The sequence below is a fragment of the Dasypus novemcinctus genome, chromosome 24, assembly GCF_030445035.2.
Source record: "Dasypus novemcinctus isolate mDasNov1 chromosome 24, mDasNov1.1.hap2, whole genome shotgun sequence".
Classification (NCBI taxonomy): domain Eukaryota; kingdom Metazoa; phylum Chordata; class Mammalia; order Cingulata; family Dasypodidae; genus Dasypus; species Dasypus novemcinctus.
This window is the reverse complement of record NC_080696.1, coordinates 45,043,734-45,056,984: the sequence shown is the minus strand read 5'-3', so window position 1 is coordinate 45,056,984 and position 13,251 is coordinate 45,043,734. Positions and strand designations below refer to the sequence as shown.

The window sequence follows — 13,251 nt, the reverse complement described above, 5'->3', positions numbered from 1 at the left end:
TCAGGAATATAGTGGGTTGGTAATTTTTAATAAAAAAATTTTTTTTTTAAAGAAACAATGCAGGTTATTAGCTAGCATTTTGTATATTTTATCATTCAGTCTCTCTCCATTTTATCCTTGTGTTCCTAGGTGATTGTCGCTGTTTAAATTGTCAGTTTAATATAAAATATTGTTGTTACATTGTGGTCTATGAACTTCAGTTTGGTCCTTTTAGGGCCATTTTCAGAGTGGTGATTTAATGTCCTTGTTAGTAACTGAAAAACTTTATTTAGGCTCATTCTTCCTCCTCCCCCTCACTGACCTTGTGGAAGAAAAATTTTTTGTCTTATGTTTTTTAATCCTCAGCAAATATCTTTTCCAAGCTTCTAATAGATGCCTTAAAAATAAAAACATAGTATAATTTAATATTTTTTCATCTCTAATTTCCGCCTTTTGAGGTATTTCCCCTTTTTTAAACATTGAAGAATTGTGTTGTATTACTTGGGTTTCCCATCTCACTCTAGGATGTCCCATCTCTGCCACTCTCTAGGCATATAACCTTGGATAAATCTCTCTTAACTATGTCATCTGTAAGATAAGAGGTATACTAGTCAGTTATCTATTTCCTGGAGTGGAATTGCTTGGATTTTGGGTAAATATATGTTTAGTTTTTTTTTTTTTTTTTTAAAGATTTATTTATTTATTTAACCCCCCCCCCCCCCCACCGGTTGTCTGTTCTCTGTGTCTATTTGGTGCGTCATGTTGCTTTTGTCCGCTTCTGTTGTCGTCAGCGGCATGGGAAGTGTGGGCGGCGCCATTCCTGGGCAGGCTGCACTTTCGCGCTGGGCGGCTCTCCTTATGGGGTGCACTCCTTGCGTGTGGGGCTCCCCTACATGGCAGGGCACTCCTTGCGTGCATCAGCACTGCGCATGGGCCAGCTCCACACGGGTCAAGGAGGCCTGGGGTTTGTACCGCGGACCTCCCATGTGGTAGACGGACGCCCTAACCACTGGGCCAAGTCTGTTTCCCTATGTTTAGTTTTATAAGTAGCTGCTTGGCCTTTCCCCAGTAATGTCCTGGAGATGGCTAACAAAGGATCCGAGCCTTAACTGTATACTGATTAAGTCTACTTAGCTCCTCCTTTTTCTAATCCTTAAATTCTGAATCTACAATGAGGTAGTTAAAACTGAATTGTTTTCTTTTTATAAGTGTTGAGTCCTCCAGAATGATCAGTTCCCTCTGGATTTAGGTTTGTTTATGAGGCTGACCTTTAATTGTGGTAAAGATCCAAAAAAGCTTTCTTTTCTTTCATCCTTTTCTCCTGGTATTTTCAGTGTTATGTTTGGAAGATCAGACTAGGGAATAGAACTAGAAAAAATAGAAGGGAATATATGCAGCTGAATTTTGCGCTCTCCATCACTCCCAGGGTGGGTCAGGAAGTCTGAGCACAGATCTAGTAACCAACACACTGGTGGGAAACCATACCACCTGGACAAGTGTCTGTGCCCTTTAGCACATACCAGGCCTCTCTAGGAGAGCAGGCTACTTACAAAGGGTGGTGTTCCTAAGCCATCACCCAAAGATGCTATAGCCATCGTCCTGGAGAGCATGTCTGCCCTGCCTAAACACTCCTGAAGTTTTTTGTTCCAGACCCAGGAAAGTATGCTCTTCCCTGAAACCAGCACCCACGTTATCTGATTATTGCCAACCTTAGCTTGGGAATGAAATAACAAATGTTTTGGCAGCACCAGACCTGAAAATGTGTGAGGCATAACTTTTACTTCCAAAGGTGTATCTCCTTGAAATGGCCACCATGGGAGACTTGCACATTTATTTGATTGTGCTTAAAAACAGCTTTGAAACTTGCCGTATAGGGTTGCCTTTAGTACATGTGACATGTTCTTCCTAGTGACATGTCATAGTAAATCTTCCTTTTATGGGTAGTTTGGTTTTTGCAAGTGGTCAAAGATTATTTGGTGCTGAGTCTGATGGCTAAGTTAGAAGATTGTACAGAAGAACAGCATTTTTAATTAAAAATATAAATTGTAGCTCTGAATGATTCTGGTTTTCTTGTTGGAAATTGAATGTTTTCAACAGAATGTTGTGCTTCTTGTTGATAGGTGAGAACAGAGATTTGGGGAAATAAAGCAACACACTGAGTTTGAACCTGCATCTTTATCACCTCAGTTATATCATCTTTATTTATGACCAAGTCTCAGAGCACATTTGAACGATAATTCTTGTGTATTAGGATGATACATGCCATTTGGTCAGAACAGTGTGCCTAGGATTTTGTGATAGTGGCATCTAAAGGTATTTTGTAGGAAACTGTTACCTTTGCTTATTGTAGCATTATTAGCACTTAAAAAGTTGCTCAGATTTCTTATAGCTATGAAAATCCTTCAGTTTTTTTAAAACATCAATTTTATTGATAATATATTAATAAAGCATAAAGTATACAATCAGTGGTATTTGGTATAATCGCATATCTGTACATTCATCACTTCACTCATTATTAGAGCATTTTCATAATTCCAGTATTAATGATAAAAACAGAATCAGGGGAGTGGATGTAGCTTAAGTGGTTGAGCACCTGCTTCTCATGTGCAGGGTCCCAGGTCCGAACCCCAATATGTCTTAAAAACAAACAAGCAAACAAACAAAAGAAAAAACCAACTCTCATTTGGGAGCAGATATAGTACAGTGGTTGAGCACCTGCTTCCCACATACGAGGTCTGGGTTTCATTCCCTGGTACTTCCTAAAACAAAACAAAAAAACCTCATGACCTCTTAATCTCTCTATGCTCCTTCAGGTTTTTAAATATTGTTTTGTTGTGGTTTTGTTTGTTTGTTTGCTTTTGTTCCAACACATGATATGCTAACAGCAACTTGGTACAGCTCTCCAAGGGCAAAGGACACGTGTCCTGTTTGCCAATATATCCCCAGCCTAGCACAGGAGGATATAACACATTAGGAACTCAGTAAATATTTGTGAATGAACCCATACTTTCAAACTTAATAATCTTTGCACATAGCAAGCAATGGAAGGGTAATATGCTTTTCTATTTCTCTCTTTTACAGTTATCAAATTTAAAAGTTCTGAATCACTCCCCAATGTCTGATGCCTCTGTCAGTTTTGACTACAAATCCCCATCCCCGTTTGACTGCAGCACTGATCAGGAAGAGAAAATTGAAGATGTTGCTAGTCAGTGTCTGCCCCAGAAGGACCAATATGCTGTTGAAGAGGAAGCTGATACCCTTTTCTCTAGGAAAATGACATCCCATAATGGGATGGAAAACAGTGGAGGAGGAGGCACTGGAGTGAAGAAGAAACGGAAAAAAAAGGATCCAGGAGAGCAAGAAGGTGCAGCAAAGAGAAGCCGGGACAGGGAGCCCAAGCCAAAGAGGAAACGAGAACCTAAAGAGCCAAAGGAACCCAGGAAGACTAAGGAGCCAAAAAAGGCCAAGGAACCCAAGGAACTGAAGCAGAAGGATGGAGCAAAGAAGGCACGGAAGCCGCGGGAGGCCTCGGGCACCAAAGAGGCCAAGGAGAAGAGGAGCACCACTGACTCCCTAGCCAGGACAAAGTCCAAGAAGGCCAGGTGCGCAGCTTTCTCCCTGCTCTGGGCACATGGCTTTGCCTCTGCAGAACCGTTTGCCTGTGGCATTACCAAGCCATTGGGCATAATTTTTGCCTCAGCTTCATACCTTACTTGTATAAAGTGGGAGATTGGGACAGATACTTAGTTCTATATGCAGGAGGCGCTCTCCTTGGAGGTGATTGTTTTCTAAATGCATTCCAGGAGTTGTCATACTCCAAAAACAACATTTATGTTTTTAGGATACTCCAAGGACCATTCCCTCCATCCCCCATCTCAATTGTCCTTTTTGGCCTGAATAGTTAATACTTAGCATTCTTTAGTTGGTGACTGGTATCTGCCTTGTGTGAATACCCCCTTAATCCTATGTTTATGTGCTGTTTGTATCCATATTGGCTTTTGGCCGAAAGTGAGCCATTTTTCTTACCTCCAGATTTGAGAAAAGTAACCTTAATTAATACTGACCATATTGTTTCTTGCCATTCCTTTTGGATTAAAAAAATTAAAATATAACATGGCAGGTTGTAAAGGAAGGTCTGAAAAAGGGAAAGTAGCAATTGTTACAACAACAGCAGTGTAGAGAGTGGTAGAGGAACAGAAACATAGGAAATCAGGGGTATAGTAGGCCTGGGAGAGCTGTCTGTGCATAAAATTCCAAATAGAAAAGGACTGAATTGCTTCCTCTAGGCTCTGCTTCCTGGGTGTGGGGACCAGTCAGCATCTTTCACAGTGCCTAACACATCAACAGGTTCTCAGGAAATGTTGAATGAATGAGACCAGAGGTGAACATAATGACTTGTAGAAAGATTAAAGGGCATGGGTACAGATTCACTTGGAGTGCATGATACTGAGAGCCCCTGCTGTATCTATTCAGGATAGCAAATGCACTCCTTACTCATGGAATTCAGTATATGGCATCTATATACAAACACAATGTTTATCATTTTCTCTTTCTAAAACAAAGTGAAGAACATTATATTTAAACTTTTTGAGGAAATACAGTACCAAAACTACATGATCCCAATCTTAGGGAATTTAAGTTTCTAAAATCTAGTGCAGATAAGTATATTTATCTATATATAGCTGTAGATATATAAAGATATATAAAGATATCTCAGACCAAGAGCATCCATAAAAATCCAGACATTGATGTGAATGCTAACAGAACATAAGGTAATGAGGCCATCAGACCTCTGTGGGAATGGAGAGAGGTAAGTTTTAAAGAGAGAAAGCACTTTAGGTGGTGTGTGCTGTGACTTGGAGTTTGTGGTTTGCTTCTTTTTTAGAAGGACAAATTGCTGAAATCAGGGATACATCTTCCTCCAAGATAAAATTTTGCCTCTTGATATTCATTCTCTTCTGCCCGGGGATTTCATCTTTTGTCTATCCAAGTGGCTTGGGTGGGATCCTAGGATGTAGTTTGCAGAGAGTAATTTAGAGAAGATAAAGAAAGAGAGGTAGGTAAAAATCAGGATTATGACTAAGAAAAACTTGTGGACTTTGTTTCTCAGAGGAGCATACTCTGATCTCTGATTTGTGTATGGGGTGGCAAAGTGAACCTTTGGCTTCTGCCCACAATTTTGATCTCCACATTACTTTGGAGAAGTTGAAGATAGCTCTTTAGGGTGATAGCATGTGTGAAAAAGGTCAGTTAGACATGAGTCAGTTATACATGAGACTTAATTTGGTTTTTACAGAGGACAGTGAGTAATGAAGATAGTGTTTTAGAATAAGGGTAATTAGAGGAAGGTTTCATACCCTAATGAGGAGTCTGGTTTGGGTGTAGAAGGCAATAGAAGCCATTTAGGCCCCTGAGCTCATGTAACATCACTGGTCTGTAATGCTTTCCATTTTATCTACCTCTTTCTTAAAGGAGTTTACATTTACTTTGTGTGGAATCTGAGACAAGATAATGAGTATAAAGACAAAGTTGTAAATTCCATTTTGTTGGAATAAGGAGGCATTTCACAAAAGAAAGTTGCATGTTAAATGTTTATATAGCAATAATTAAGGGGGTGTGATTTTGATTAATTAGGCTGTATAATTTGAAGAGACTTGGAGAAATGCTTGGTAGTGTTTTCAAGAAAGTACAACCTCTTGAGGTTTAGAAATACAGAAGACACATTTTGTGAGGATGCCATCAGGTAGATAGAACTGGACATTTGATTATAAATGTGGCAAGTTACGTGACCCTTTCTTTTTATTTTGAGGATGTATAATATTGACTTACAGCATGATAGAATTCTTCAGGTAGCCCATATAGGGTTCTGGAATGGTAAGTCTTCTGTTTTTTCTCTTTTATAAAATCTTTATTAAAATTGCTTTAGTCTTTTTAATTGATGGTCTCACTGGTAGCAGAGCTGTTTTAGTTATGAAAGGACATTAATTGATAAAATATAAATTAGTAATTAAGTTTTTGTGCTCTTTATTTATAGTCCTGAGGGGTGACTCAAATACATGTTTTGATTTGAGCAGTTACCTTATTTATGTCGGTAGTTGTAGGTTAGGTGGTAAATCAACCCCTTCTTTCTCAGTTCCAAATCACTTAACAGAGAGATGGAGGTCTAATTACCAATGTTATTATTGACAAACTGGATTGAAGAACTTACATTGGCTTGTGTCTTATTACTCCCTCAGTTGAGTCTATTTACCAGAATTAGGTGTATCCCTGAAGCAGAGGGGAGAGGACACTGGCCATGTATTGCCCATTCCTTTTCTGATTTCTTCACAATCAGATATGTCTCCAGTCAAAGAAGTGAGATGAGTTTGAAGGACAGAAAATGTTTCTAGTACTTTTCCATCTTAGGGAGTAAAAGATGGTTTTCCTCATGAAAACAAGGGGACAGGAAAATAGGATTCCCCTTAACAACCTGCTCAGAAACTTCTGATTGTTCCAGGGGAGAACTCCAGCTCTTTTTTCTGACATTCAGACCCTTTACAGTCTGACCCCGTTCTGCCTCTCCATCTCTCTACCCTCTAACACAGACCTTGCTGGCTTGATTGATCTCAATAGCTCTCTAAGTCATTAACTTGACTCATTTCTCCTTTGAGGTAATAGTTCACGCTTTTTCTCCCAACCATTGTACCCTGTGCCTTTCTCCCAGTATCCCAAGTTCTTTCCATTCTTCAGCCTGGGTACAAGTCCCAGTTCCCCAACCAGCATGCCTTAGTGTTCCCTCTGCACATCCTCACTTTCCAGTTTAGATCATAGACGTTTAGATCTGGGAAGGCTAAAAGAGGTCATCTAGTCCAACACTGTCATACTGTAGCCAGGGAAATGGAGGCCCACAGAGAAGTAAGTTGTTTAATGTCATTGACAGGAGTGTATTACAAAGCCTTCTGGTTCCCAGTCTTAAACTTTTCCCTCTGCAATAGGTTACCTCTCAATCATAAACTCTTGTTTTCATGTATATCAGTAAGTGTGGCTAGTCTTCTCAACAAAAGCTAAGTGCCTTGAGGTAAAGACTGCCATGCATTATTTTTTTAAATATTTATGTATTTCCCTCCCCACCCCACCCCCCACCCCCCGTTCTCTGTGTCCATTTGCTGTGTGTTCTTCTGTGTCCGCTTGAATTCTTGTCAGTGGCACCAGGAATCTGTGTCTCTTTTTGTTGCATCATCTTACTGTGTCAGCTCTCCATATGTGCAGCACCACCCCTGGGCAGGCTGTGCTTGCATGGCATGGCACTTCTTGTGTGCATCAGCACTGCGCATGGGCCAGCTCACCACATGGATCAGGAGGTCCTGGGTTTGAGTACTCTGGTCCTCCTATGTGGTAGGTGGACGCTCTATCAGTTGAGCCAAAACTGCTTCCCATGCCTTATGTCTTTTATGTTCCTGGGTACCAGTCACCAGAGAGGCTTGTCAGGTTGTTGGGGACCCTGAAGAGGCATGCATTTATGATATATAAATTATACAGTATCTTAGACCCCTGAAAAGAAGACACATATAAGAGAACATATAATGACTCCCATTATTAAAACAACAGTGGTGTCACCATTTTATAATTAAGGAAATGAAAGTTTAAAAAATGAAGGCACAAAGCTAATGAGCAGCATTATCAGGATTTGACTTAAGGTTCACTTGACTATAAAACCTAGTGCCCTCCAACCCCCTGTACCCAGCTTTGTGTCTATTTATGCCTTATAAGAGAAGGTTAGAAATGGGAAAATAGCGGAGAGATTCCAGTGTCAGAAAGTAGTTTTTTACTTATTGGAAATGACCCCACTTCTATAGCATTTCAGTTTGCACATTCCACATTATCCTTCTAAGGATTAAGGAGGCTCTAGCTTTTCCTTTGCTGTTTCTCTTTGCACTTGAGGCCAAAAATAGATAATTGGCCTCCCCTAATCACTCCTCTAAGCAGTGATATGTAGAGACTAACAAATTTTCCATTTCAAGGATGTCATTAATAATGACAAATATATCTTTAGGGCTTAAGGAAGAAAAGTTCAGACCTCTCCCAAGTGAGAGAAGCCTTTCCCTCTCTTCCTTCCCTTCCAAATTCTAGAGTGTAAGCTTAGTTGGATCCTTTTGTTATAGGCAAGACAGCTCCTCCAGAAGCCAACTTAGGTTCTCTGTCATTTCCCTGACTCTGATATTCAAGTTCCTTTACTACAGCTGATTTGCCTTTACTGTTTATTAATTACGGTACCTTTTTTGTTTTGTTTTTTAGGGCTGGGAATTGTACCTAGGACCTCGGATGTAGGAAGCTAGTGCTCAACCACTGAGCCACGTTGGCTCCCCTGAGTTGTTTTTTTGTTTGTTTGTTTGCTTGTTTGTTTTTTTTTGTTTATTTGTTTTTAGGAGGCACTGGGAACCGAACCCAGGACCTCCCATGTGGGAAGCAAGCACTCAACTGCTTAAGCCAAATCTTCTCCACATATGGTACCATTTTTTCAAAGAGAGTAGGGGCTACTGGCACAACAACAAATACATAGATGTATGTGTGGGTATATATATATCTTCCCATTTATTTATCCATTTTTATTTTTAGTGCTTCCTGTGGGCCTTACTTTATGAGTATTTCTGTTGGGAATGGAATAATGGAAGAAGGAAGGTATAACAGAAGTATAATCTATGAGCCTTGTCATTGAGGAGCTTTCACAGCTTTGCAAGTGTTGAAGAACAGGCAGACATATAAGTGAATGAAAGACAACCTGGTATAACTATGCAGAATAGCTGAAAAGATTTAGAGGATTACGAATGTTTCTGTTCTAGTATAGGGAGTCCGTTGGGAAAGTGAGTATTGAGCTGGATAGGTATTAGAGGAATTAGAGCAAAGAGACCAAAAGCATTTAAACAAATGTTCAGGGTAGGGGTGGGGGTGGTTCCAATTTAAGATAGTAAACTGAGCGTATTTTAATTTTCCCTTCTTCTAGATCCTATTGAGATGATAGGAAGTACAGAGGGGAGTAAATTCTTCAAAATTGAGAGATGTTGCTGATTCATATCTGGAGGAGGAAGGCCAATGGTATTTTTATGGATAAATTCTGTGAAGGGAGTCCCAGTTCAAAGCATGTGAAAGGAACTATGTTGATAGCAGAAGTAGAAGTGCTTCCTCCTCACATTAGAGCTGGCAGCCCTGCAGAAAGGATTGGAGGTAGGCCAGAAATGGAGGTGGCTGATTAAGGTACTATCTGTGGAGCAGCTGTGTGGCTTGTCAGCTCTAGGCTGAAGTCAGGCAATTATTCTAAAGATATAGAGCACTTTGCCTGGGGGGGGGGGGGGGGGGGGGGAATTAGGGCTCCAGGTGAGGACTGATGTCCACCAGAAGATTAGGGGCAGTAGCAAATAACAGCCTTTCCCTGCCTGTATACTCATAAGTTCCTGGGGTAGAGGAGGCAGCCATTTGACAAGTCCTGTCTGTGTGTGGAGAGTTCCCATCCAGACCCCTCCTTGAGGGGGAAGGGATGTTGGAGAAAGCAAGCCTTAACTCAGCAGCAGAGGGGAGAGTCTTACCAGTTCACTGATTATCACTTTGTTCATTTTTAAAAATCTACTTTTTAATTGTTTTCAGTTTTTAAATTGTTGTAAAAATTACATAAAAATCATTTTAACCATTTTAAAGTATATAATTTTGTGACAGTGGTGTATAACTTTTACCACTATCTCCAGAACATTTTCATCATCCCAAACAGAAACTTATTACTCATTGCATTAGTCAGAGTTCTCTAGGGAAACAGAAACAAAAGGAGATATCTGTCAATCATATGCAGTTTTAAAAGAATCTCTCATATGACCATAGGGATGCAAAAATCCAGGTTCCACAGGTAGGCTGCAAACCAGGGCTCTGATGAAAAGTCCTTGATGAGTTTCCAGGAGACGTTGGCTGTCCAAAAAACAGCTGGGAAATTCTCTCTGAAATCACTTCCCCTTTTAAGGCATTCAACTGATTGGATAAAGCATCACTCATTGCTAACGGCAGTCTCCCTGACTGATGTAGATGTAATCAGCTATCTATGCAGTAAAGTCACTGGTGACTAAAGTCCATAAATGTTCTTGTATTACAGTTAGCCCAGTGCTTGCTTGACCAAACAACTGGGCACAATTACCTGGCCAAGTTGACACATTAGCCTAACCATCATACCTGTTAAGCAATAACTCCTCATTGCCCCATTCCCCTCAGCCCTTGGTAACCTCTATTCTTAAGAATTTTCTTATTCTAAGTATTTCAAATAAAATAAATCATAGAATATTTGCCCTTCTACATGATGTCTTCAGGGTTCATCCATGTTATAAAATGTATCAGCACTTCCTTTTTTTTGTGGCTGAATTGTATGTTTATACTACATTTTGTCTATCCGTCTATTTGATGGGCATTTGGGTTGCTTCCATCTTTTGGCTATTGTGAATAATGCTGCTAGGAACATTGGTGTGCATTACCTGTTTGCGTCCTGTTTTCAATTCTTTTGGGTATATATCTAGAAATGGGATTGCACATTATATTGCAGTTCTATGTTTAACTTTTTAGAAACCACCAATCTTTTTCACAGTGAATGCACTGTTTTACATTCCCCCAGAAAGGTATGAGGAGGAACAGATATAGCTCAGTGGTTTGACTGCCTGCTTCCCATATATATAAAGTTCCGAGGACAATTCTACATACTGCCTTAAAAACAAAGCAAAAAACCCCACGAAACACAAGGTACAAGGGGTTTCTATTTCTCCATATCCTTACCCGCACCTGTTTTCCATTTTAAAAATAACCGTTCTAGTTCGTGTGAGGTGGTATCTCATTGTAGTTTTGATTTGCATTTCCTTAAAGACTAATGATTTTCAGTGTCTTTTCATGTTCTTGGTAACCATTTGTGTATCTTCTTTAGAGAACTGTCTATTCAAGTCCTTTGACCTTTTCTTTTTTGTTACTTTTTTTTTTATTAGGGAAACTGTGGGTTTATAGAAAAAGCATGCAGAAAATAGAAAGCTCCTTATATGCTTTCCCCACATAACTTTGTTCATTTTTTGATTTGGGTTCTTTGTCTTTCTCTCATTGAGTTGCTGTAGTTCTTTAAATATTCTGGTTTTTAAATTCTTATCAGAGAAAATATTTCTAAATATTTTCTCTCATTCTGTAGGTTTCTTCACTTTCTTGATACTGTCCTTTGGTATGCAGAAGTTTTTAATTTTGGTGAAGTCCAATTTTTCTTTTGGTACTCAAGCTCTTGGTGTAAAATCTTAAGAATTCATTGCCTAATACAAGGTTCTGAAGATATTATACTTGTAAGAGTTTTATAATTTTAGCTCTTATTCATTTGTTTATCCATTTTGAATTACTTTTTGTATATGATGAAAGGTAGGGATCCAAATTCATTTTTTTTGCATGTGGATTTCCAGTTGTTCCAGAATTATTTCTTGAAGAGACTATAATTTTCCCATTCAGTGGACTTGGTGCCCTTGTCAGAATTGGCTGGTTGTATATGTGAAAGTTTATTTCTGGATTATCAGTTTTATTCTATTGGTCTTTGTCTATCCTGATGCCAGTACCAAGTGTTTTGTTTCGTTTTGTTTTTCACTTGTTTCTCCCCACCCCTCTCCGCCCCCCGGTTGTCTGGTCTCTGTGTCCATTTGCTGCGTGTTCTTGTTTTTTGTCTGCTTCTGTTGTCAGCGGCACGGGAATCTGTTTCTTTTTGTTGCGTCATCTTGTTGTGTAAGCTCTCCGTGTGTGCGGCACCATTCCTGGGCAGGCTGCACTTTCTTTCGTGCTGGGCGGCTCTCCTTAGGGGGCACACTCCTTGCGTGTGGGGCTCCCCTACGTGGGGGACACCCCTGCGTGGCAGGGCACTCCTTGCGCACATCAGCACTGTGCATGGGCCAGTTCCACACGGTTCAAAGAGGCCTGGGGTTTGAACTGTGGACCTCTCATGTGGTAGATGGATGCCCTAACCACTGGGCCAAGTCCACCGCCCACAGTGTCTTAATTACTGTATAGTATGTTTTGGAATCAGGAAATGTGATCCTGCAACTTTGTTCAACTTAAATTTTTTTAATAACTTTTTAAATTGAAATATATCACTCATACATATACATGCATAAACAATAAATGTATAATAGTTGCAAACTTACAAAACAAACATACAACATCAAACATATATAACATCTCACCCTACCACCAATGGCTTGCATTGTTTTTAAACCTTTTTAACTAATGATTAAAGAGCATTGTCAAATATTACTACTAAACAAAGTATTTTTCCCCTAACCAATCTGATTATTATCTTTATATCATTTATATATGAACATACATAAACAATTAAGTGTATATTAAAAGTTGTGCACTTACAAAGCAAACATGCATAACATCATACAGGGGTCCCATACACCCTCCACCAACACCTTGCATTGTCATGAGACGTTTGTTACAAACTATGAGAGTACACTGTCAAAATCTTACTACTAATCATAGTTCTTATCTTACATTTGGTACATTTTTCCTCCCAACCCAACTTATTATTATTTAAAAAAAAATTTTTTTAATAACAGAAGTTGTAAACTTATAAAACAATCATGCACATGTGCAGAATTCCCAAACAACACCCCATCAACACACCACAATGTGGTTTATCATTTGCTACAGATAAAATAATACCATCTGATTATTGCCATGTCCATAGTGTACATTTGGCTAACTTTTTCATACTGCCTCAATATCAACACAGCACATCTTTTGCATAGATGCAAGAATATTACATTATTACTACTAATCACAGTCCATAGGTCACTCCAGCTGTATTTTTCCCAGGCTTCTCCACGTTCCCGCCACCCTGCAGTAGTGATATACATTTGTTCTAGCTAACAAAGGACACTCTTGCATCTGTACCATCAACCAGAGTTCTCACCCACCTCTTGGTTTACTGTGCTATCCACTTCCTAGATTATTCTCAAGCATTCTATCAATTGACATTTACATAACTAGACTACCATTTTCAGTCACATCCCCATTTGCAAACTAGCTGTTACTCACTGTGTGTTACCATCTACTCTATACATTTCCACACTTTTACAGTAAACCTTATTAAAACTTCTATATACATTAAACATCAGTAGTTCACTAAGTCCTTCTCTTATCTCCTTTAAGAATCTACCACCTACCACCAGGTCTTGAAGATATTTTCCAATAATATCTTCTATAAGTTTTATGGTTCTTGCTTTTATTTTTAGTTTTTTTATCCAT

At 39.3% G+C, this 13,251-nt stretch overlaps 1 protein-coding gene across 6 annotated transcripts in view; it reads left to right on the top strand.

Moving 5' to 3' along the window:
• The window catches only part of CHD6 (chromodomain helicase DNA binding protein 6), a 250,596-nt gene that overhangs the window by 107,536 nt on the left and 129,809 nt on the right, over positions 1 to 13,251 (top strand). For 4 of the 6 annotated variants that reach the window (XM_004447680.5, XM_071211719.1, XM_004447678.5 and 1 more), the window contains one exon: positions 3,061 to 3,581. The exons of the other annotated variants lie outside the window; for them this stretch is intronic. In XM_004447680.5, coding sequence (XP_004447737.2) covers positions 3,061 to 3,581 — 521 coding nt within the window. The remainder of the gene's footprint in view (positions 1 to 3,060; positions 3,582 to 13,251) is intronic. 6 annotated transcript variants of the gene reach the window in all.